This window comes from Mixophyes fleayi, chromosome 5 (genome assembly GCF_038048845.1).
Source record: "Mixophyes fleayi isolate aMixFle1 chromosome 5, aMixFle1.hap1, whole genome shotgun sequence".
NCBI classification, from domain to species: Eukaryota; Metazoa; Chordata; class Amphibia; order Anura; family Limnodynastidae; genus Mixophyes; species Mixophyes fleayi.
Genome location: NC_134406.1, coordinates 88,902,316 through 88,928,738, shown reverse-complemented (window position 1 = coordinate 88,928,738; position 26,423 = coordinate 88,902,316). Strand labels below are relative to the sequence as shown.

At 41.7% G+C, this 26,423-nt stretch overlaps 1 protein-coding gene across 3 annotated transcripts in view; it reads left to right on the top strand.

Annotated features, from left to right (window-relative positions):
- Positions 1-26,423, top strand: part of HECW1 (HECT, C2 and WW domain containing E3 ubiquitin protein ligase 1) — a 328,294-nt gene that overhangs the window by 289,085 nt on the left and 12,786 nt on the right. For all 3 annotated transcript variants that reach the window (XM_075212536.1, XM_075212534.1, XM_075212535.1), the window contains 4 exons: positions 1,780-1,889; positions 3,675-3,795; positions 6,887-7,000; positions 10,965-11,117. In XM_075212536.1, the coding sequence (XP_075068637.1) occupies positions 1,780-1,889; positions 3,675-3,795; positions 6,887-7,000; positions 10,965-11,117 (498 nt within the window). The remainder of the gene's footprint in view (positions 1-1,779; positions 1,890-3,674; positions 3,796-6,886; positions 7,001-10,964; positions 11,118-26,423) is intronic.

Sequence of the window (26,423 nt, the reverse complement as noted above, 5' to 3'; positions counted from 1 at the left end):
ATGGAGGCTGCTTATCAATTCACTAGGAACATGGTGCTTAGATATAAATGTTTTTCTGATTTAAAATTTCTCTTCTGACATGTAAAGAAAGGTAAAGCTGCCAACATATGGCCAGTTTGGCTTGTTCAGACTATTTACCGAACAAGAACAACTACATCTTGGCGAAATACCTAGTAAGCCTTCTCACACATATCCAGTAGTTTGACATTCATGAAGGACATAAGAATTGTGTTCAGCTGATATCCACACACACATGCAGAGTGTGGTCTCAGCCAATCACATTTTCAGATTTTGATAAGGCAGAACGTTTGAACCCACACATGGAGGAATGTCAAGCTGACTTGGTTGAAAATAACAAAATTGAGCAACCAGATATGTCCATTTGTGCAGCTTACCAAGGACAAGCAAAGGTTTTTAACTGATGGATTCAAATTTTGCCTTTTACTCAAATATTTTGCATACTGTACAAATTGTACATACCTTATATATAGAGCACACGTTACACATGTCCTGCCCTTCAAAAGTCTACAAATGACACTGCTCCACAAAGAGGAGACAAGGCAAGAGTTTGTATAGTCCTAGAAATGACCAAGTTTATTTCACATTTTAAACAGTGTTTATCAACTAAAGGGGTAATTAAAAGACATCTGTAATCCACTATAATTTCAGTTAAGCAAGATAAAATAGGAATGTTACATATGTCTTGGAAAAGTTATGAAAACAGGAACACTCGTGGCAAGCAGTTACCACTACTCGTCACTTGATGAGGATGGGGGAGAATTACAAATAAAATAATAATAAAACAATAAATGGAATAAAAAAACAATCTCTATAGTGATAAACATTGCAAAATCATAATTATATTTTATTTGAAATAATATATAGATCCCAAATTTGTATTAACTTAAACTGAAATAGGGGATGTGACCCCATTGCAATGGAAGCATGGTCTTGTCACTATGCCACATTTGAAGTACAAGGCTAAGACTTACCCCCTTCCCTCCAAACACCTATTCATTGCTGTGTGTTGCAGTGAACGAGACATACCCCCAACTTTCTGGCCCGCAAGACAAAGATGTCTGTGAACAGAGCTCTAAAACTGGGACTATCCTGCCTGATTTAGGCAGGATAGTCCCAGTTTTAGAGCTCTGTGAACAGAGCTCTAAAACTGGGACTATCCTGCCTAAATCAGGACAGTTGGGAGGCAAGCAAAATAAACAAACAAACATTATACCTTTCCTGGTGTTTGACATAACTAATCATGCAAACCTATATTATGTATATTGTATGATAAGTAAATATACTCACAGCTGTCCTGTAAAATGAATATAAGTACTATAAATACATTTCATGCAGTGGCAGATTATAATACTGATGATTTATGTGGTAGCCTGGGGTCCCAGAAAAACCTTGACAAGAGATAAAATGAGCTAAGGGCGAGGGGCTTGAGGTATACTTAAATGAATTTGGGGAAATGTCCTTGCAGTTTTTTTTTTAATTACTTGGAGTATGAGGTTTGCCGTGTATATTTTGAAATGGTCCACAAATGGTAGGTGAAAGACACAAAAAAGAATTTGCGTAGGTGCTTATGACATGTCCAGGGACCATGGTAGTTTTAATTCGCCATAGATTTTAACTTTTATTAAGCATAAGCATAAAACTTTTCAAACACTGAAACTTGTTTCAGATTATGTTATGCTGAACATTGCAGTTTTTGTTGCATTTTATGTTGATTGGTTCCACTATTTTAGGTTTTATGCATGTGTACTTGTTTTACAGCCTATTTGAAGAAGATATCATGTCATACATCCCACTTCAGGCAGCCTTCCATCCAGGATACAGCTTTTCTCCTCGCTGTTCCCCAGGATCCTCCCCTCAGAATTCTCCAGGTATAATGCGCGTGATTTGTGCATCTCTGCTATGTCTTTTGTGCAATGTTCTTAGAACTCATGCTTCTAGATTAGTTCTTCTGTGTGTCTTGAGTTGGGTACACACTACAAGTTTTTCGCACAATTATAGTGCCAATCACATGATAAACGACTGTTAGGCAGGGGCGGATCTAGAAAATTGCTATACTCTGGGCGATTTCGGGGGGGGGGGGGGGGGGTGATTTAGGCCCCACCCCCTTTTTGACATCTAAGGCTGCAGGCGGCTGTACGGCTGTACACTATGTGCAGGTCCGCTCGGCAGTGACAGTTTGCTGCCCGGCTGCTATGATTGTGTTTAAAACACAATCAAAGCAGCCGGGCAGCACACTGTCACTGCCAAACGGACCTGCACATACTGTGCAGCCGTCGGCAGCAAGTCCCTGCTAGGGGATTGCCCCGATCGCCCCCCCCCCCCTTCCTGGATCCGCCACTGCCGTTAGGTCCTATTGCATTAGTGTGTATGCTCCAACGATCATGTTTTATTATACCAAGGCACATCGTATCATTTGATTTGATTTTATAACCAGACTAAAAATCACTATGAATGATAGAATGATATTTAACAAATTCTGAAGTGTGTACGGATTCACGACCATCAGAGTAGGCAGATCTCTATAGAGTGTACAGAGTCACACTCTTTTCAGCAGTTATATTAAAGTAATTTTATCGTTTTAAAATAAGCATTGTCCAATCAATTGTATGTGTTTCCAAAGCACGAAGTGATTTATTTTAGCAGATGTAAATAGTCAACAATTCAATACATTATTATATTATGATAAAGTACAGTACAGCCAATACCATAAGATAAATACATACCAATGCTATCGCATGCGCTCGCTGCGCACCCATGGGACCCTGTGGACAGTATATCTGTTAGAATACTGTGTCAGAGTTGACTGAGGGCCAGGGGAATGCAGCTATGATTATATACAGTACAGTGCTACACAGTGAACAATAGAGATGACGTAGATTGTTTCTATAGGTCCAGATGTTGGGTGGGTCCAGGGTAAACAGGTCATAGGCTGATTCAATCTAAGGAATCCAAAGGTGGGGGTCGTCTCTCCAGGGGGTCTGCTCCTTTCATAGCCAGCATCATACAAAAGGTTTATTCCCTAATATCAATAACTAAAGTATGCAATGTGCGATCTCTTCGCCAACTGCACCGGACAGCTGCTGATGAATAGGGTTTCAGTATGATACCAGACATGCCACCTTTCCCACAACCTGAACCATATATATCACTGAAGTGTACGTATAATCATTATATATATATATATTTATATATATACTACTAATAAACCAAATATTATCTGCTCATAAATTACAGTGTAACGAAACCAATATGAATATGAATTATATAAATAACTAAATGTTGTAATGCGAGTGTGTGCGTGCGTATTTTACCGTGCGATCGCACCACGCCACGTGTTACGTGGCGTACGGATCGCAATCGCACGGCAGAACAATATTAAACCAATATACTTTCGTTCATCCAATTATACGACTTTGACAGTTATGACAAGTGAGAGCACAGATCTGAAGATTTATTGTGTAAAATAGTGTAACTGTGTAAGCATGAATAGGCATCCTGATTGGCACTTCCAGTTGTTGGTAGAGATCGTTAAAGATCAGGAGAAATTTTCTGTAGTGTGTACCCAGCTATAGTTTTCTAGAACAATCACATATCTTTGTACGTCATGTAATGAGCTAAGACCACACTGTGTAACACCACATTTTTGTTCCAAGGGCTTCAACGCGCTAGTGCAAGAGCTCCCTCTCCTTACAGAAGAGATTTTGAAGCCAAGTTAAGAAACTTCTACCGGAAACTTGAAGCAAAAGGATATGGCCAAGGGCCAGGGAAAATAAAGTAAGTGCTATTTTATAATAAGAGAGAGACAGTGGTTACCACTAAAATGGTACAGTGCTAGTTATATCTCCATTGAACAATAGCGCTTGTATTTGAAGTATGAGATGCTCTGTTACATAAAGCCATATTCATTCAGTATATAAAAGTTCGGCATTACTCTAGTGAAGTTAGTAAAACAGTAATCCGCAAAATATTGGGAGTACTGTGCAACAAAATATAAGCTCATGGATGGCCAAGTTTATTGATCAAAATGTTCTTTCACACCCATTAATGATGATAAATATGAATTAAAAGTAATATTAAAACTGATATTTAAGCTTCCACATTGCCCAAATCCACTGTTGAGCACCATAAAAGTTTTGAATTATTTTGGATATGTTGCATTACTGAAAAGGTATGCTGTAAGTGTAGTCTGAGTTTTTGCTAAAAAAAAAAAATAGTTGAAATTATTGTGTGAATGCGCATTTCAAAGTAAGGCTGCATCCAGCGTTTTTTATGGATTCCATTGGTACACAATGGAAAATTACAGGTATTCAAAAATGCCAGTATAAATACAAAATAAAGCTATGTTGTACTATGCAAATAAAATAATTAATACAAATGAAAATATCTTCACACTTTATTTGTCATGGAGTTGACAATCTAGGGGTTAAATCTGGTGTCATTGATTGAAAAAAACAAACAAACGTCCTTCCTATTGTGCTTTGATTCATCATGAAATGTTCTATTTTTATTTCCTAATGGAAATATCTACTTCTCCTGTTCCTGCCCTTGTCAGCCATAAATCCTTTCAATCACACTATTGAGGTTAAAATAATATTCATAGAACTCTCATCAAGCTGCTCTCAAACAGTAATTTTTCCAGACATTCTGGAAAACTCCTAAATATGGGTCTCAAATGAGCAGTCATTTTCGTGACTTAGTCAGACTACACTGACTGAACTGACCCTTAGGAGACCTAGCAAGTTATAAATATGTCGGCCTTGTTTTTGCGGAGTAGCTTGTAATGATTAATGTGCTGTACAATGACTACACTTGATACAGTAGAGTCTTTGTGTGCTTATGCCTGTCATTCATTATTATTGTTAGATCAGGGCCCTCTTAAGAACATCTTGGGCCCCCGGGCACAGCAGTGCATCGGGGCCCCTATATATATTCACTCTAGACAGTTCTTGGCTTATAATGTTGAGAGATTATGAAACCAAAGTTATTGTCATTCTTTTCTTTTTAAAAAATGTCTCCCTGTCAAGCAAATCAAAAATAGTGGTACATAATACAGAATTTTCTCCCCGCACAACTGCCAACTTGTGTGCTACTAAATTGTAGGTCTTTGTTGTGAAGCGGCACAGAAACCACATTGCTTAACAATTATTACTTTAATAGTGTTGGTTTAAAAAGTATTTTAGAAATAATTACTTAAAAATGGCATTTGTTGTAGTAACTGTTTCTGCCCTAACATACTTAAATTATGTTTCCAGACCAGTTGGATAGGTTTAGTCTAAATGCCACTAAATCTACCGATAATCCCCTGTAATGCCGTGTCATTGTCTTGTCTGCCCAACATTCTACTACTTTTCTCAGTTCTGTTAACATAGACAAATTGATTTCCAAATCAACTTAATGAGAGTGCACAGAAGTGGTATAAATAATTAATTCAATACTGCTGAAGTTTTTATGAAGACCAACTTCTCAGTCTAGGCAAGATAAAGAGTGTAAAGGTGATACTGTGCTCTGTACTGTTATTTTATGGCTGGGTCTTAGTAGTTTACTAGCTTGTCTCACTTTCAAAGGAAGCATCTGGTGCAAGTATTAGCCATGGGTCTCAGGATAAGGTTTTACATAATGATATTTGCAGAATGCTTTGGGCTGTAGTACGTGTGTGTGTATACATATATATATATATATATATATATATATATATATATATATATATATATATATATATATATATTATATATTATTATAGAACTTGAGTTTCTATGTGTAGGTTATGTGTTGAGAATGTGTGATTACTGACCGAGATGGAAGGTCACATCAGAGGAGAAATAAAAACAACACTTCACATGTTTGACTCAACTCCTTATTTAATTGCAAATTTCATTTTTTATCCTTCTGTTGTTTTTAATGTATTTTATATATTGGGAGAGTTGCACCTATATATGCCATTTCAATTGCTCCTGGTTGATGCAGAAATGTATGATATTGAAAATATAGTCTGATGCCCGATTACTGGCAGTTTCTTCAGTAATGGCTTCATCAGTATACATAGACAACACCTACTGGTTATAGGTGTATTAAGACGAGTTTCACTGGGGTGTGAGCACCTGTTGTTTTCTTTTTTCTTTGCATATGTGACGATTTGTAAACAATCTTGCAGCGTGTAGGATTAGAAATGACCTCAAAGTCATTTGTATATATGTACTCAAATGTGGTAGAGAGGAGTCATTAGACATTGCATTTACTAAAAGGCGTTTTCCACCATCCAGGTGGACTTTATGCAGGAAAAACACTTGTGACCATGGAAATGCCGATGTAATGACACCTATAAAGTGTACAAACATGTTTTTACTCTTGTGACTTGTTTATGACATTTCTGTTTTCGTTGGCATTCACAGTACAATGAGGGCCACACATGTAAACATTCATTGCACCTTAATGGAGGCATTTCCAAAATGTGATGCAAACATTATGTGCTACACATCCACATTTTTACATTTGGAAATGACCCTTAGGGGTATATTTACAAAACTGTGGGTTTGAAAAAGTGGAGATGTTGCATATAGCAACCAATCAGAATCTAGCTATCATTTATTTAGTACATTCGGCACAATGAAAGCTAGAATCTGATTGGTTGCTATAGGCAGCATCTCTACTTTTTCAAACCCGCAGTTTAGTAAATATACCCCTTAGAGTCCTATATAGGTCCCTGGAAGTGTCCGATTGCTTTTCAGAAGTAGTAAAAAAGCAGAACTTCCATTTCTTCCATTTGTATCCTGTGCAGGTTACTTGTTGTAGTGATCTGGCTATAGCAGGCAAGATTTGGGGTTTGTTTGACAAAGTAATTGATTGTCATTCTTTATACTTTTTATAGACTTATCATACGTCGTGATCATCTTTTGGAAGGCACTTTTAACCAAGTTATGGCTTACTCACGGAAAGAGCTTCAGAGGAACAAACTGTATATCACATTTGTAGGAGAGGAAGGGTAAGCAATCAGTGCACGTTTCAGCAAACAAACTGAAAATGAAACCTCCACACATCTTTTTATAGAATAATTGTATAACAATAAGCAATAATTTACCTGTATAATGGGGCAAAGTGAACTATATTATTTCAAATGTTGGTATGATTTATTTTGTCCAATTTGTGCAATGGTATTTAATCGCAAACTCAGTATGCAATATTATTATTTTAACAATAGGTCTAATAAGATATCCAAATTTATTGTTACAATGTAATGTTTCAAACAAAAACTATGAGATGGGTATGAGTGATCTGGGAGCCTTTGCAAATGAACAACAAGGCTCTACTTTAATAAATATGGGGTAATAATGGGATATTACCCCTTCTTTTAAATTAGAGTCCTCAGTGCTTAATGCAAATTAAGTTTTTGGAGTATAATTTGCATTATTACATCTGAGCATGCACACAGACCACAAGTTTTGGAACTAGTGCTTCGTGTACTTGCGCAGAAGTAAAAAACCATATTATATACCAAAAACGCAATTTGCGTTCAGCTCAACATGAGCCCCTCTGTGTTAATATTTAATGTTTGGGACAGTTTTATTATTCTTATTATTCTTATTTTATTATTATCTTTTATTTATAAGTTACATGAGTACATTACATGGCAAAACAGGACAACATAATAAAGGCATAAAAGAGTGCAATAACAATATAGGCAGTCCACTACAATATAAACAGAACAATACTCTGGAATACCGTAATTAGCACTGAGGAGCTAGGAGAGGGATATCCTCTCACTAAGAGTGCACACACACTGCAGAACCGGTCCATAGCGGCAAAGATTTTTAAACAGAATGACCAATTAGATCAAATGTTGAACTGTGCTCTGCAGCGATATTTGTTCATTGTTCCAGGGTACACACTACTGTGATATCGGGCCAATCGGCCGGATAATCAGCTGAAAACACTGTAGTGTGTACCAAGGCTAGGTACACACTAAAGAATCTTCTGACTCAAACGATTGTACCTACGACTGAAAGTCCGATCAGTCTGACGATTAATGCATACACACTGACACGATTTACCTTCAGATTTGTGTTCTTCATCTGGTCCTCTAGTCTTCGCAGAATGACAGCACAATATTCATTTATTCATTATTGTCACATTGTCACACTGATTAAAACCACCTTGGTATAGCTATCCACATGTCCTAACGACTTTTGTTAGCTTCTGTGACTCTGAAAATAAACATTCTATCTCAGAGCAAACAAATGAATTATTCCTTCTACAGCACTCTCTACATTTATTCACCAGGACATTCATCGCTAGTGTCAGCTGAATAGAGCCCGACTCTGTAAACTCTATGGAGATTGTGAGCATGAGTGCATACACACTACATGACTGGTGGTTGGTCGGAAAATATTAAACAGTATGACCAACCAAATGAAACGATGATTAGCACTTTGGGACGACTTTAGATCATCGTATCACTATACACACTCACACAATATCTGACCAAACGGTCGGATGTCGGCTGATTTGGAGGTTTTTCGTGCAATCGGGCCAGTGTGTACCTAGCATAAAATGCGTGACATGGAGAGATGGGGGAGTAAGAGGCAGTAAAACAGCACAAGCTGAACCTGTAACCAGTATATTGGGTGCAGTAAACAGGATCAGAGTCCCTGATTGAGGAAAGGAGGGAAGGCGCTAGTGTGCTGGCGGTAACGGTAGTGGAGAAAGAAGGACACAAGCGAAAATGGCCGCTCTTGTGAGAGCTTTCAATCTACAGTTATCTGCAAATCAGTTTGCAAATAACTGTCAACCAAATGGACTCCATTTTAACTAATCTATTTAATGTGTGGCATCTGAGAACTGTATATTTATGCTTTGACATAATGGACCTCATTTAGAGTCGGACGTAAAGTCCGATTTAGGCGCATCTAACCAAAAAACACTACCACGCATGTGCAGAAAGCTCCAAATCTTGCGACAGCTTGCGACTCACTACGAGAGAATGGGAGGAACGCGGACCATGTAAATACATCCTAGTCCCAGTGAGGCGCAGATGCAACACATGTCAAAGGAATTAGGTGGCGCAAGCGTTAGCTAGCTGCAGGAACTGCTTAGAGCTCGATAGGGTATTAGAGTGGGACGCAACTGGGGTGTGCTTGCAACTCGTAATACCCTTCCAAGCTGCGACACACTCCCACTCCTACACTTCTTACACAGACTTTGCGTCCGTCTAGAAAAGGGTCCTTTGTTGTTTGATAGAGTGACATTATGTGGGATTACTTATAACTATTTGTTGATACTGTTTTCATAAACACAGACAAACTTTTAGCTGGGTAAATGGTTTAAAACAGATGAAAACAGATGCATGCTTTAGAAATGTGTTTTAGTGATGAATTTTAACACATTTTGAGAGCTTTTCATTTGTTGCACTTTTACCAGTACATCTATGCATAAGAAATAGATTGTTCAACACTCACATTTTAAATGCTGTGATAAAATTTTAGAACACAATTGTGGAAACAGCACCATTGATGTTTATTTTACATACTTTTAATACCCTTATCTTCTGTTTATTACAATGTAAGAGGTATAAACAAGCCTTTTGCTGACTAAAACATTAGGGTTTGTATACTTGTATAAAAACACATAATAGTAAATAGTAAATGTATACAATTAGTTATTCTTGTATTTTTTATTTTATTTTTTTGCTTTTCATATATTCCTATTATTAATGAAACATAACAGTAATGGGAAAGAGCACGCTAGTATTTTTTCAGCAGTTTGCTGTATGCTTTAAATCATGGAAATAAATGATGATGATGATGATGATGATGATGGAAAGTACAGATAACACACAGAAGCCAGCAGAACAATAGTCTATCAAGCAGTAGAATTTTGTGCCTTTTTTGCCCTGTTTTCTCAGTAGCAATCTGTATTATCTTTTCACATCCAAACTCAATAAAGCAAAAAAAAATAGGTCTTGCTGATTTTGAAAAAATGGAAAGCTTGTGTTGTTGGCCTATGTACATTTTAATATATTTTCTGTACAGTAAGGACCATGGAAAAACTGATAAAATCATGCTACTATGTTCTCGCCGTTTATTTACATATATTATGTTGATGACTATTATTATTATTATTATTATTATTATTATTATTATTATTGTGTGTTTCAACACTTTTTCTTTTATAAAGGCACATTTGAAAAAGTGATCTTAAATGTGCAAATTCTTCAACTGGTCCATTTAAATGTTTGTTTTTAATACTCCACAATTGATAATATGGTTGGCAAATAATTTTCTGGTTCCTTAGCGTTGAAATGAACTTTTAAACTTAACCTTCAACTCTATGGATAATTGTATTATAACAGCATTGATTGCCTGCACATTTCTATTGATTTTAATATTTAAGGGGGGTTATGTAAGGGCTTAAACTACTAGCTTTTCAAACTTATTTTAAAAATGCCATCTGAAATCTGTAGCTCACAGGGTAAGTTGGTAACAACTTTAATATATGCTTATTTTCAATGAGAACACAGCAGAAAAGGTCATAATAATTTGCTAATTACTGTATTATTAGTTGAAGTATATGATTTAAAAATGTATAGAATTGTGTTTAAAGAACTGGCATAAATATGGTCTTAAAATCTAATCGATATCTCCCAGTCAACTGTTGTACATTTGATAAAAGTATGAAAAAAAGAATTAAATCACAAAGAGAATTACAAAAGAGCAAAAAGGAACAACTCTATCACTGCAGCTATTGTACATTCTTCACTTGATACAGGTCTTTCGTTGGCAACATGGGAACTATTTGCTAGGAGTAGTTCAGCAATAACGACAGTGGCAAAAGTTACCTGTTCTTATTTTATGATATGGTAAAAGAGGGGAAATATTTTAAATCTCATGAAATGCTGGTATAGTAGTATGGGATCATCAAAGATAATGACAATTTGTGTTTCTTTATTTTAGCCTGGATTACAGTGGCCCATCAAGAGAGTTCTTCTTCCTCCTCTCCCAAGAGCTCTTCAATCCATATTATGGGTTATTTGAGTATTCAGCGAATGACACATACACTGTGCAGATCAGTCCAATGTCTGCATTTGTGGAGAACCATCTTGAATGGCAAGTATTTTTTGAAAATGTAATATACCTGTATTTACTCTAATCCCTTACTTGTAATACCACAATTCCTCTGTGTCACGGGCACTAGGAGTTTATACCCGAGTTTCACCTGATGTTATAACTGACAGAGGGGCGGTGTTGACCACGGACCTCAGAGCAGTTAGGTGAATGATTGGAATGAAGATAACAGCAGGAAAGTAGAGAATGTCTTATGAAGTCAATGACTTGCAGCTGTTGATGGTGGAAGGTCAGCGACTTGGAACTGTAGAGAAGAAGCGATATAGCTTCAGACGAGATGAGAGGACGTGAGTAGGTGAAGGTAGCTCGTGGAGGAGTCAGTGGTCTGCGTACAGCAAGTTGTACCACTGTAGTGATGAGGAGGTTGTCCTGGTGCAGGTAGGTAGTAGGGTAGTCGGTGGTCTGCGTATAGCAAGTTGTACCACCACTGTGATGGGAAGAGTTGTACTGGTGCAGGTAGGTAGTAGGGTAGTCGGTGGTCTGCGTATAGCAAGTTGTACCACCGCTGTGATGGGAAGAGTTGTACTGGTGCAGGTAGGTAGCGGGGTAGTCGGTGGTCTGCGTATAGCAAGTTGTACCACCGCTGTGATGAGGAATGTCCAGATGTAGGTAGGTAGCAGGAGAGTCAGTGGTCTGCGTGTAGCAAGTTGTACCACTGCTGTGAGGAGGAATGAGGACTTGTCCAGGTGCAGGAGAGTGGTGTGGAAACGGCAAACTGTAGCTGTGTGGAAACAGAGCGAGTAGAAATGAGTTCTGTACAACACAAGTAGGTAAGTACAATGAATAGTCTGTCAATATAGTAGCTGGCTCTGCAGCGTGGAGAAGCGGGTTAGCGCGGATATGCAAGTAACAACAAAGTCAATATGATGAGAGCATACCGCAGCTGAGTGAGAAGCTTGTCCGGGTAAACAGGCAATGTAGCATAGACAGTCTATCATAGGTAACTGTACCTTAGTGCAGTAGTCACATATAGTTCAATAAGTATGCAAGTAAACAATAATAGTCAATAGTGGTTATGCATACCAAGTAGAGCAGGAATCAGCTGGGAAGCTGAAGAAGCGATCAGCTGAGTAGACACGCTGTAGCGGGTATGGGAACCGCCGTTGAGTAGAGCAGGGAACAGCTTGGAAACTGTAGACGATCAGCTGAGTAGACACGCTGTAGCGGGTATGGGAACCGCCAGTGAGTAGAGCAGGAAGCAGCTTGGAAACTGCAGACGATCAGCTGAGTAGACACGCTGTAACGGGTGTGGGAACTGCCGGTGAGTAGAGCAGGAAGCAGCTTGGAAACTGCAGACGATCAGCTGAGTAGTAATGCTGTAGCGGGTATGGGAACCGCCAGTGAGTAGAGCAGGAAGCAGCTTGGAAACTGCAGACGATCAGCTGAGTAGACACGCTGTAACGGGTGTGGGAACTGCCGGTGAGTAGAGCTGGAAGCAGCTTGGAAACTGCAGACACGAGTAGAGCTGGAAGCAGCTTGGAAACTGCAGACACGAGTAGAGCTGGAAGCAGCTTGGAAACTGCAGACACGAGTAGAGCTGGAAGCAGCTTGGAAACTGCAGACACGAGTAGAGCTGGAAGCAGCTTGGAAACTGCAGACACCTATAGAGAATCACTGGGAATGAGACTCCAAGATCAGGCCCCTACCTAAGGCTGCAGGTGCCTTAAGTAGGGTGAGGTGATTGATCCATCAATCACATTAGTGGTCAGGTGTAGTTGTTAAAGGGACCTGCGCATGCGCAGTGCGACAGGATGGAGGACGGCCGCGGTTCAACACAGGTGTAAGCGGGAAAGATGGAGAACCACGTGCCAGAGTGGAGGCACTCACACTCCGATGAGTGACAGTACCACCCCTTTTAAATGTGGGCACAGAACACTTGGAACCGGGTTTGCCCGGAAATTTTTGGTAGAATTTTTTAAGCAGGCCTGGAGCGTTGAGGTCAACAGCGCGAATCCAGGAGCGTTCTTCTGGACCAAAGCCCTTCCAATGAACAAGGAATCGGAGAGTTCCTCGCAAAATTTTGGCATCCAGAATTTGAGATATCTCGAACTCCTCTTCTTGATGAATCTGTACTGGTTTAGGTACAGAAGGAGGAGCAGAAAAGCGATTAATAATAAGAGGTTTGAGCAGTGAGACATGGAAGGCATTGGAGATCCGGAGGTTCTTTGGTAATAGTAGCTTGAAGCATACAGGATTTATGAATTGAGTGATCTTGTATGGTCCGATGAAGTGTGGCGCAAACTTCATGGACGGAACCTTCAGGCGGATATTTTTTGTAGAAAGCCATACACGGTCTCTAATCTTGAGTGGTGGAATGGCTCGCCTCTTTTTATCTGTGAAGAATTTGTATCTGGTTGATGCCTTTCTCAGGGAGGATCTCACCTGATTCCAGATGGTTTTGAAGTTTTTACAAAGTTTCTCCACCGCAGGAGCTTGGGTGGGAGGAAGGGCAGGAAACTCTGGGAGAGACGGATGGTGGCCGTAAACCACGAAAAAAGGAGTTTTAGTTGAAGATCCATGGTACATGTTATTGTGGGCAAACTCAGCCCACGGGAGTAAATCTACCCAATTATCTTGGTTGGCTGAGGAGAAGATTCTTATGAAGGTCTCAAGGTCTTGATTGACTCTTTCGGTCAGTCCGTTTGATTGAGGGTGGTAGGAAGATGATAGAGAGAGTCGGATACCCAAGGTCTTGCAAAGGGCTCGCCAGAATCTGGAGACGAACTGTACTCCTCTATCAGACACAATCTCGGAGGGACAGCCATGAATCCGAAAGATCTCTTTAATAAAATGGTCAGCCAAGGTAGAAGAAGATGGTAATCCAGTTAAAGGGACGAAGTGAACCATCTTGGAGAATCTATCCACCACTACCCAGATGGTATTAAATATCTTGCTGAGAGGAAGTTTGGTGACAAAGTCCAAACTTATATGGGTCCATGGTTTGGTAGGGATAGGTAGTGGTTGGAGCAATCCCTCTGGTGTTCTGCGGGAAGACTTAAATTGAGAGCAAATCTCACAAGCGGCCACAAACTCTCTGGCATCCTTTCTGATAGAAGGCCACCAATAACTCCTGGAAAGGATCTCAAAAGTCTTTCGTTCACCAGAATGTCCAGAGAAGCGTGAAGAATGGTACCATGACAATATTCTCTTACGAAGAGATGGCGGAACGAGGGTTTTCCCAAACGGTAGCCCATTGGTGGAAGAAATGGCCAAAGTCACACATTTGGGATCCAGTATAGGATGGTCGGAACAATCCGTGATGTCAGAGGGCGGTGCAAACGCCCGGGATAAAGCGTCTGCTTTTTTGTTCTTTGCAGCTGGTTTGAACGTAATGATGAGCTCGAAGCGGGAAAAGAAGAGTGACCATCTCGCCTGTCGAGGGTTTAAGCATTGAGCTGTTTGTAAATAGAGGAGATTTTTATGGTCTGTAAAGATGGTTACAGGGTAACGAGCCCCCTCCAGAAGATATCTCCACTCCTCCAATGCGACTTTTATAGCTAACAGTTCCTTGTCACCGATGGTGTAGTTTTTTTCCGTGGGTAGAAGACCCCGGGAGTAGAAAGCGCAAGGATGGAACTTCTGTTGCTCAGATCTTTGGGAGAGAATGGCCCCTAGTCCGACATTGGAGGCATCTACCTCGAGAAAGAAGGGAAGGTTCACATCAGGCTGCCGCAGAATAGGAGCGGTGGAAAAGGCCTCTTTAAGGCTTTGGAAAGCTTGAAGGGCCTCGGAGGACCAGTGTTTAGTATTGGCACCCTTCCTGGTCAGGGCCACAATAGGAGAGGCAATAGAGGAGAAGTTCAAGATAAAGCGTCTGTAATAATTTGCAAAACCCAGGAAGCGTTGTATAGCCCTGAGGGTAGTTGGCTGAGGACAAAATAGGATGGCATTAACTTTGTCAGGGTCCATCTCCAGACCTACTCCGGACACGATGTATCCCAAGAATGGAATTTGGGATAATTCGAAGGAGCATTTTTCGAATTTGCAGAATAGGAGGTTCTTCCGCAGTCTGGAGAGAACTTCTGCCACATGTTGATGGTGGGAGACAAGATCTTGAGAGAAGATTAAAATGTCGTCCAGATAGACTACAACGCACACGTATAATAGGTCCCGGAAGATCTCGTTCACGAATCCTTGGAAGACAGCAGGGGCGTTACACAGTCCAAAGGGCATAACTAGGTATTCGTAATGCCCATCCCTGGTGTTGAATGCTGTCTTCCATTCGTCGCCTGACTTGATCCGGATTAGGTTGTAAGCGCCACAGAGATCAAGTTTGGTAAAAATCTCCGAGCACCTTTAATACAATCGAAGAGTTTGGTGATAAGAAGAATCGGGTACCGGTTTTTCACGGTTATGGCATTGAGCCCCCGATAATCAATGCAGGGTCTTAAGGTCCCATCTTTCTTCTTCGCGAAAAAGAAGCCCGCTCCAGCGGGAGAGCTGGAAGGTCGAATGAACCCGCGATGAAGGTTGTCCTTGATATACTCTGACATAGCCTGTGTCTCTGGTAGCGAGAGAGGGTATACACGGCCCCTAGGGGGGTTTTTGCCAGGTAGTAGATCTATGGGACAATCCCATGCCCGATGAGGTGGCAGGCGTTCAGATTGCGCCTTATCGCACACGTCAGCGAACGGGGCATACTGTGGAGGAAGGCCCAGAGGACCAGGTGTTAAAGACGATCTGTTGATTTTGAGTGGTACCACTCGGGTTAGGCATCTATGATGACAATCCGGGCCCAAGGATGTGACTTGGGGAGTACTCCAATCAACTTGTGGTGAATGAAGCTGAAGCCATGGAAGGCCAAGAACGATGGGACTAGTAGTAGCAGGAAGGACCAGCAAAGAGATTTTCTCTCGGTGTAAGGCTCCAATTTGGAGGGTCAAAGGAGTCGTACAGTGAGTGATAAGTCAATTAATGATATGAGAACCGTCTATAGCGGTGACCGCTATGGCGGTTTTTAACGGGACCACTGGTAAGGACCACTGGTTAACTAGAGCACTGGAGATAAAGTTGCCGGCAGCGCCGGAATCCAGAAGTGCTTGAGAGATAAAAGATTTGGTGGCTGAGAAGATTGTAACATCAAATGCACACACTTTGGAATCCATAGAAGATGAAGAGGAGTCCAGGGACCCTAACCTTACCTCTCCAGAACTGGTTAGGGCCTGGCATTTCCCGACTTCTTAGGGCATGAGTTCAGGCTGTGAGTAGGGTCAGCACAATAGATGGAGAGTCTATTTTGTATTCGTCGATCCCTCTCTTTAGATGTTAACTTAGAGCGTCCTACCTCCATGGGTTCCACTGGAGGGGGAAGATGACGAACTTGAGGTGATGGACGAGTGAACCCCTTAGAGGTGCTTGTTCTTTCAGAGTCCCTCTCACGGAATCTCATGTCTACCCTATGACATAGGGAAATTACATCGTCCAAGGAGGAGGGTAACTCTTGTGTGGTCAGTGCGTCTTTGATCTTATCCGTCAGACTCTGCCAGAAGGCAGCTATCAGGGCCTCGGTGTTCCACTGTAGTTCAGAGGCGAGTATCCGAAACTGAATGACGTACTGGGCCACAGAGTGTGATCCTTGGCGTTGTCGGAGAATGCTGGAAGCCGCAGAGACAACGCGGCCAGGTTCATCGAAAATTTTGCGAAACGTGGAAATGAAGAGTGCACTATCCTCCAATAGGGGGTCATTTCTCTCCCACAGAGGGGAGGCCCACGCAAGAGCCTGTCCGGAAAACAGAGAAATGAGGTAGGCGATCTTGGCACGGTGAGTGGCAAAATGGTGAGGTTGAAGCTCGAAATGGAGAGAGCACTGATTTAGAAAACCTCTACAGGTCTTGGGATCTCTATCATATTTTGAGAGAGTAGGCAGGTGTAGCGTGGAAGCAGTAGACACCTGGGATGGCACTGGGGAAGGAGAAGACGCTGGAGGTTCAACAGTCGCTGAAACATTTTGTGGAGGATCTCCTCGGGCGGCCAGAGTCTGGAAACACTGGAACAAGTGTTGCTGCCGAATACCCTGTTGTTCTACCCGAGTGACCAGATGCTGCAGCATCTCCCTAGCTGTTGGTTCCAATCCTGGGTCTGTCATGGCCTGATCTTACTGTCACGGGCACTAGGAGTTTATACCCGAGTTTCACCTGATGTTATAACTGACAGAGGGGCGGTGTTGACCACGGACCTCAGGGCAGTTAGGTGAATGATTGGAATGAAGATAACAGCAGGAAAGTAGAGAATGTCTTATGAAGTCAATGACTTGCAGCTGTTGATGGTGGAAGGTCAGCGACTTGGAACTGTAGAGAAGAAGCGATATAGCTTCAGACGAGATGAGAGGACGTGAGTAGGTGAAGGTAGCTCGTGGAGGAGTCAGTGGTCTGCGTACAGCAAGTTGTACCACTGTAGTGATGAGGAGGTTGTCCTGGTGCAGGTAGGTAGTAGGGTAGTCGGTGGTCTGCGTATAGCAAGTTGTACCACCGCTGTGATGGGAAGAGTTGTACTGGTGCAGGTAGGTAGTAGGGTAGTCGGTGGTCTGCGTATAGCAAGTTGTACCACCGCTGTGATGGGAAGAGTTGTACTGGTGCAGGTAGGTAGCGGGGTAGTCTGTGGTCTGCGTATAGCAAGTTGTACCACCGCTGTGATGGGAAGAGTTGTACTGGTGCAGGTAGGTAGTAGGGTAGTCGGTGGTCTGCGTATAGCAAGTTGTACCACCGCTGTGATGGAAAGAGTTGTACTGGTGCAGGTAGGTAGCGGGGTAGTCGGTGGTCTGCGTATAGCAAGTTGTACCACCGCTGTGATGAGGAATGTCCAGGTGTAGGTAGGTAGCAGGAGAGTCAGTGGTCTGCATGTAGCAAGTTGTACTACTGCTGTGAGGAGGAATGAGGACTTGTCCAGGTGCAGGAGAGTGGTGTGGAAACGGCAAACTGTAGCTGTGTGGAAACAACGCGAGTAGAAATGAGTTTTGTACAACACAAGTAGGTAAGTACAATGAATAGTCTGTCAATATAGTAGCTGGCTCTGCAGCGTGGAGAAGCGGGTCAGCGTGGATATGCAAGTAACAACAAAGTCAATATGATGAGAGCATACCGCAGCTGATTGAGAAGCTTGTCCGGGTAAACAGGCAATGTAGCATAGACAGTCTATCATAGGTAACTGTACCTTAGTGCAGTAGTCACGTATAGTTCAATAGGTATGCAAGTAAACAATAATAGTCAATAGTGGTTATGCATACCAAGTAGAGCAGGAATCAGCTGGGAAGCTGAAGAAGCGATTAGCTGAGTAGACACGCTGTAGCGGGTATGGGAACCGCTGTTGAGTAGAGCAGGGAACAGCTTGGAAACTGTAGACGATCAGCTGAGTAGACACGCTGTAGCGGGTATGGGAACTGCCAGTGAGTAGAGCAGGAAGCAGCTTGGAAACTGCAGACGATCAGCTGAGTAGACACGCTGCAGCGGGTATGGGAACCGCCGGTGAGTAGAGCAGGAAACAGCTTGGAAACTGCAGACATGAGTAGAGCTGGAAGCAGCTTGGAAACTGCAGACACGAGTAGAGCTGGAAGCAGCTTGGAAACTGCAGACACGAGTAGAGCTGGAAGCGGCTTGGAAACTGCAGACACCTATAGAGAATCACTGGGAATGAGACTCCAAGATCAGGCCCCTACCTAAGGCTGCAGGTGCCTTAAGTAGGGTGAGGTGATTGATCCATCAATCACATTAGTGGTCAGGTGTAGTTGTTAAAGGGACCTGCGCATGCGCAGTGCGACAGGATGGCGGACAGCCGCGGTTCAACACAGGTGTAAGCGGGAAAGATGGAGAACCACGTGCCAGAGTGGAGGCACTCACACTCCGGTGAGTGACACTCTGATTGTAAAACATCCAGAGCAAAACATCAACTGGAATCTGTGGCATACCTATCATTAGGCCATCTGAAGAGCAGCAAAATGTAGGGAACAAATTATACATAGGTGCATGTGCTAAGAATGTAAATAACAAATACATCAATAGAAATCAAAATAAAAGTTATTTCACTAAAGGGATCTAGAAATAACCTATAGCAGGAAATTATATAAATGTAAGGATACATACAAAATTAAAACACTCAATGACATTAAAATACAAAATAATATTTGGTTTCAATAATATCATGAATTTCCAATTAAAAAATTATTACTCCAGAGACAACCATTTTGCCGGCGGTTGACAAATGTACTTTAATGTGTCTTTCCATCTTCAGATTTTTAACCTGTTTACTTTTCTCCATCTCTACCCCTGACTCCACCTCTCCTCATCTACTTCATCTACCTGTCAGAATTCCCCAAGGGTCTGTATTCTGCCCCCTTCTCTCCTGTGTACATTTCCTTGCTTTAGTGCTTTTGTCAGCTCCTTTGGACTCTAATACCACCTGTACGCCAATGATACCCAAATGCACCTCTCCTCCCCTAACCTCTCCTTTTTCCTCCTCTCTCGCATCTCCAGTTGTCTACATGTTATCTCCTCTTGGATGTCCCAGCACTTTCTCAAAGATAACATGTCCAAAATGAAACTCATTGTCTTCTCTCCCTCCAGGGTCCCTATCATCCTCTCTCTATCTGTTGACAACACTACTCTCTCCTTTGCTCCTCACATCCGCTGACTGGGTGTCATCCTGGACTTCTCCCTTTCCTTTACTCCCCACATTCAGTCTCCCTCCCAATCCTGTCATTTTCACCTTCACAACATCTGCAGGATCAGACCGTTTATAACCTTAGAGGCAACCAAAACTCTCATCCACTCTCTCGTTATCTCTTGTCTTAACTAATGCAACCTCCTCCTCTCTGGCCTTCCTCTCACCAGCTTCTCCTCAATTCAATCCAGCGCCGCTGCTCAACTTATTTTACTCTCTCGTTGCTTTGCATTTGCCTCCCCTCCCTGCCAGTTAGTTTCCTTCAGATCCCAGTTCAAAATCCTCACCCTCAGCTATAAAGCCCTCAGACACTCGTCTCTACCTCCTCTCCAACCTCATCTCCAATCACACTCGCCCCCGCCCTCTCTACTCTTCCAGCAACTGCTGCCTCCCCTCCTCACTGATTACCTCATCCACTCCCACCTCCAAGACTTTTCCCGTACTGCTACAGACTTCGGAACTCACTCCCAGTCAGAATATCCACAAGTCTCCAAAATCTCAAACACGCCATAAAAAACTAATCTTTTCATCAAAGCCTACGAGACCTCTTCCTAACTCATCCCCCACCGCCCCCCACTACCTCTCGCACTCATTGTCACCCTCTTTGTCTATGCCCCTCCCCTCTACATTATAAGCTCTCTTATAAGTCATCGCAATCTTTCCTTGTGTTTTCCTTTTTTCTCATGTTTCCTGCCTACACATCTATTATTTACAGGGGCTGAAATTTATTTAATATTTTGTACAAAAGCTTTTGTTGGTAATGACAGCTTCAAGACGCCTCTTGTATGGAGAAACTAGTCGCATGCATTGCTCAGGTGTGATTCTGCCCCATTCTTCAATGCAAATAGTCTTCAAATCTTGTAGGTTCCGTGGGCTTCCTCTATGAACTGTGTGTGTGTGTATATATATATATATATATATATATATATATATATATATACATATATACAACACTAGTGTATTTTTAAAAGATAATGGATAATTAAACCCAGGCATGAAAGTATGATCTATTTCCACTGTGTAATAATGCTCTGATCCTGTTTCACGCATTTATACTGTGATAGGAACTAGGTATTGATGGAATAAAAAAAAGAATATTATAACATGGCTGCTAAGTCTGTAAAACAAATGTAAAAAACATTTAATGCAAGACTAACACAACTTTAGTTGTTACTCCTTACTCCATTTTAGAGCACACAAAATGCTTTTCTATAGGGGAACATGTGAACTCCACATCTAGCAATACCTGACAGTAAGAAACAGCTGTGCGACAAACACAAACCTACCAGTGTTCCCAATAACAACACGTTATTCACCTGATGGTCTTATGCTCACTAATTAAGTCAGTATGTCAGTTTATGAACATTTTTCAACCCAATGAGGTTTAATTGCCCCAAAGCTCATATGTCATCATTAGTTGTTACAGCAGGATCTATAGTCCACAGTCTGCGCACTGAGTTCAAGAAAATTACCTGGTGGTTAGAGCCCATTGACCTTAAAGTAATAAATATTTTTTCAACATCTGGAAAGCCAGATTGGCTCATTAACTCAAAAAGCACATAATTAGCACTTTATATTTTCTCTACGACTTTCCAGAAATATTGGCTGCTGTTCACAGAGACACTTTATTCAAAATACGCTCATTCATAGTATTTTATCCTGTAGTTTACTTGATATGCTGTTGCTGAAGCACACTTTAGCACTTGCTGATGACAACCCATCTGTTGATAAATCCCACATGGACCTACAGTATGTTTATGGATATGCAGGTATTTGTAGAGTACACAATAATATACAATCCAGAAAACTTTCACCCAGTAGACAATGGTCTGCTGCTGATGTTCTTCCTGCTTATTTTCAATTTGCAAATACTTATATTGAATTGATTGATGTTAAATTTGTACATTAACATTAAAAAAATTAAAAAACAGATAACAGCGTAACAACAAGTAGAACATATATATTGGAAATTAAATTGAAATTGTAATTGTGCCCAGGTAGAAATGGTGTATTTTGAAAGGCACACATGTAATAATGTATTTCTGTTTATACCACTTGGGTTGGTTACATATATATACATGTGTGTATATATATATATATATATATATATATATATATATATATATATATATATATTTCACTTACACATACGGTTGGGGGACACTGCCCACCATGGGGTGTGGAGGGCGCTGTGTGGGTTTAGGTACTAAAAAGATGTGTTTGGCCTGCTCCCCTCCCCTATATGGGCCCTCTGGCCAGATATATTAGTTTTTATCTTGGTGCTTTTGGAGTAGGCACGTATTTCTTTAACTTAGATTTTATTTGTTTTATTCAAATTTTTCTAACAGCAGTGTTCAGCGTTGTTCACAAAAAGTCCAGCCTAGAGCCTACTCAACACATGGTTTTCCTGGGCCTCTTGTTTGACACCAGTTGCCAGAGAGTCTTTTTTTGCCCCCAGAAAAGATCCAGACCATGCAACAACAGATAAAAGCTAAGCTGTCCCTGCAGCATGTATCCATCCTTCAGTGCATAAAGATGAAGGGACACATGGTGTCGTGCTTCGAGACTGTGCAATTTGCGAGATTTCATTCCCGCCTCTTCTAGCACAAGCTCTTTTCCAAATGGAACAGGCTGAATCCCCACTTAGAAGCCCAGTTCTCCGTGGTCAAAATGGGATTGGACCATTGTGACCACGGATGCTAGCCTGTCAGGCTGGGGGGTGGTGACTTTGAATCTCCGACTGCAGTGCCTCTGGACAGAGAGGAGAAGAAGTTGCGCATCTGTCAGGTTAGCTCACGAATAGATGAGTGAGATCTCTAGAGGTGCGGAGTCTAACAAGGTGGAAGGTATTCACCAGAGACTCCCGCAAGGGAATTTGGGCTTCAGCGGCTTCCACCCTGCAGGTGGCGGCCCTCCAGGGAAGTTCCCAGTGAGACAGATGGAGAACAGATTGAATAGCAGAAGAAATCCAATTCGGACATCAAATGGTGATAATAAGGATTACCACTTTATTATAAAATATAATACAAAGTTCACTGTAGGTTGAATAAACTGTAGATGATGATCACGACAATATACAGAGAGTAGGAACCATCAGTAAAGTTCAATAATGCAGACTGAATGCCTAATAAGCAAAGTCACCACTTATACCACTAAGGAGTGGAACGTAATACAAAGTTCAATGAAGTTCTGGAGATGAACAAATCAATGAAATCCAGATATGCAGCAGCAATGTATCACTTCTCACTACGGAGATGTAAAACAAGCCAGCACTAGACAACAAAATTGATAGGGTAGAGCGTTGTTCCCACGGCAGGTACACTGAGGTCAGCAGAGTCGGGTACATACAGCAACAATGATCCACAGCTTACCACGGGGATGTCGAATGAAACAACAGTAGTCAGCGGTGTAGACAGGATGAATAGCGGGCTTTGTTCATAACGATTACCACGGTAGTGGAACAGGTGCGCAGAGGTCAGCAGAGTCCAGACACACAGCAGTGATGAAGCACAGCTTACCACAGAGATGTGGAACACAGCAGCAGTAGTCAGTGGTGCCGGCCGAGCAGGCAGTTGATGTTGATCACAGCGATTACCACAGGTAAGCGGAACAGGTGCACAGAGATCAGCGGAGTCCAGACACACAGCAGCGATGAAGCACAGCTTACCACAGAGATGTGGAACACAGGGGGGCATCAGAATTAGGTCAGGTATGACTTGAAGAACCAGCAATGAAAGGAGGGGCCTTATAAAAGGAGGCTGACCAATAGCAGAACTGACTAACACGCAGGTGAGGTAATCATAGGTACAAGGCATAGCTGACAGCCTGTACTAAGAAAAGAGATTTAAAGTGAAAGTCCGTGTTTAGAGGCTCGGGTGGTGATACCCGGGGAACAGAGTGTGACACAATCAATGTTAAGGGCAGTCTTCAGGGCGTTGGTCCAAGCACAGTCCCGATTGAGAAACAGATCCATTTGGAATCAATCCGACAATGGCATATATCAACCACCAAGGGGGAACCAGAAGTCTTCTGGCCATGAAGAAGGTGGCCAAGATCATGGAGTGGTCAGAACAGTGGGTTCCTGCCATCTCAGTGGTATTCATACCAGGAGTGGACAACTGGGATGCAGATTACCTGAGACGCCATGCCATTCACTCGGGAGAGTTGTCCTTCCACCCGGAGGTTTTCTCACTGATTGGAGAGGTGGACATAATGGCCTCAATGTTGAATTGCAAAGTCAACCAAGTATTGTGCCAGGTCACGGGATCCCCAAGCTTACCAAGTGGATGCCATGACGGTTCCTTGGAGGTTTGGGTTGGTTTAGGTTTTCCTCCCCAATACCCATGTTACCCCGGGTATTGAAGAAGATCAGGCAAAAAGAAGCCAAGTTCATTCTTCTGGCACCCGATTGGCCAAGAAGACCGTGGTACGTGGATCTTCTTGCAATGACAATGGACGCACCTTGGAAGCTTCCTCTCAGGATAGATCTGCTCAGCCAGGGTCCGTTTTTTCATCAGGACCTAGCACGGTTGGCTTTGATGGCCTGGAGGTTGAAACCTTAATCCTCCGACATAAGGGCCTTTGGAATAGGGTCATTCAAACAATGAGAAAAGGCTAGAAAACCAACATCTTCTAGAAATTACCATCATGTCTGGAAGACGTATATAGGTTGGTGTGAGCAGAAAAGTGTGTCAACCTCTTCTTGCTTGCGGCTGGCATCCCTTAAGGTACAGGTGTCGGCCCTGTCAATTTATTTTCAGAGGTGTCTGGCTCTGCTACCAGAGGTACAGACTTTTCTCCAGGGAGTCCTACATGTTCAGCCGCCCTAACTAAATTACAGAAACCGCCATTTGGACCACTGGAATCTATTTCCTTCAAACTTCTCACTTGGAAAGTTGCTTTTTTGTTGACAATTTCTTAAGCAAGACGTGTTTCAGAGTTGACAGCACTCTCCTGCAGAGCTCCCTTCTTGGTCTTTCATGACAACAGGGTTGTTTTGAGGACTCTGGCCTCCTTTCAACCAAAAGTTGGAATGAGACATTTAACATGTAAATCTAAATTACACCGTACAGTCGTACATCTTTGTGGCTTTTTTCATGTGTTTCATCCCCTCTGTGGTTCATTTTTTTAATGTTTCTTGTTCCATTTCAGTGCAACTAAAACTCTCCTCAATAGGAGTACAGTGTAAATGCAATAAGACACGGTTAATAGGAGTTTAGATTGGCTTAAACAAGATAACAACTTCTGTTTTGTCACAGGCGCATGTTTAATAAACCCAGATGGAACGCATTGTAAATGCATGTAAATGTATATCAAACACATACCAAACACACATTATAAAGCAGTGTGGTCATATGCATTTTACTTTTGTTTATCATGCATTAAAAAAATGGCATACGTCAGTTTTTAGTACCATTAATTGATGTAAAGTAAATAAATTTAGCTTGGTTTATTGCAACTGGAAAATTAGGTAGGAAAATTAAGTAGGAAAAACAGCAGCTTACTATTGTATACCAGGTGAAATGATTCATGATAGAAGATACTGGTTAACCATTTACAACAAAAGTAAAACAGATATGCTACACTGAAAGTTCAGATGAATATTGGATTCCACACCTCTTAGTGAGTAGGCAAACATCTCAAGCAGCAAAGCATAGCATGTCAATTATTATCCTTTCAATTTGAATTAACTGTCACTGGTCATGCCCTTGTGTGTGTGTGTGTGTGTGTAAATCCATAAATTATATACATCTGACTGCATTCATATAACATCTGAATAATTCACTTGTCACCTGGAGAAGAAAATGAAGCAGAACAGTTAGTAAATATGGGACAAAAGGTTTGGCTCGAGGCACCAAATTTCATCCATATATTCAATTCTGTTGGAAGGGGCTGGTGTGGGGACGGCTTGCCGGGACTAGGACATCTATGGGAAGTTGATCTGGGGGAAATTAACGTTAAAACCTGGGATACTATTTTGAACAGTCCGTGTCAGATTGCTGCTTGTCAGATTTCGTCAGGTCCAGATTTTCCTTCTGCATAGAGCGTATTTTACTCCTCTTTCTAAATTTAGTGATGACAATTGGTCCTGTATCCCAAGTGTGGGAGTGTGAGGGGAGACTTTTGGCACATGCTCTGGAAATGCCCATTGTTGTCTTCCTTTTGGAGGGAGGTGGGTCCCTGTATAATACGATTATTAGACTACTCATTACTACTTTACTTATGTTGGCAAGGGTGGTCATTGCAAGGAAGTCGATGAACCCCGAGGGTACGGCCTTGAAGGATTGGATTGATCTGGTTAATGTCACAGTTGGTCATGAGCGATTCATGTACACTAGCAGAAATTTGCTTGACAAGTATGAGAAGATCTGGTATAGATGGAGAATATCTCCTTATGTTACAGAGGGATTGAGGGAGGTGGACCTCTCTTGAGAGTATTATATCCGGGGCAGGCACCCAGCCACTATTATTATTATTATTATTATTATTATTATTATTATTATTATTGTTATTTCGATGCCTCATTGTATGCTAGTTGTGGGCAGGTCGCATGGGGAGACTATTCCTGTGTTGCATGTCAACTACTGATATGTTTGTATACTCTTTAAATATATCTGAAATTAGATCCTTACCTGT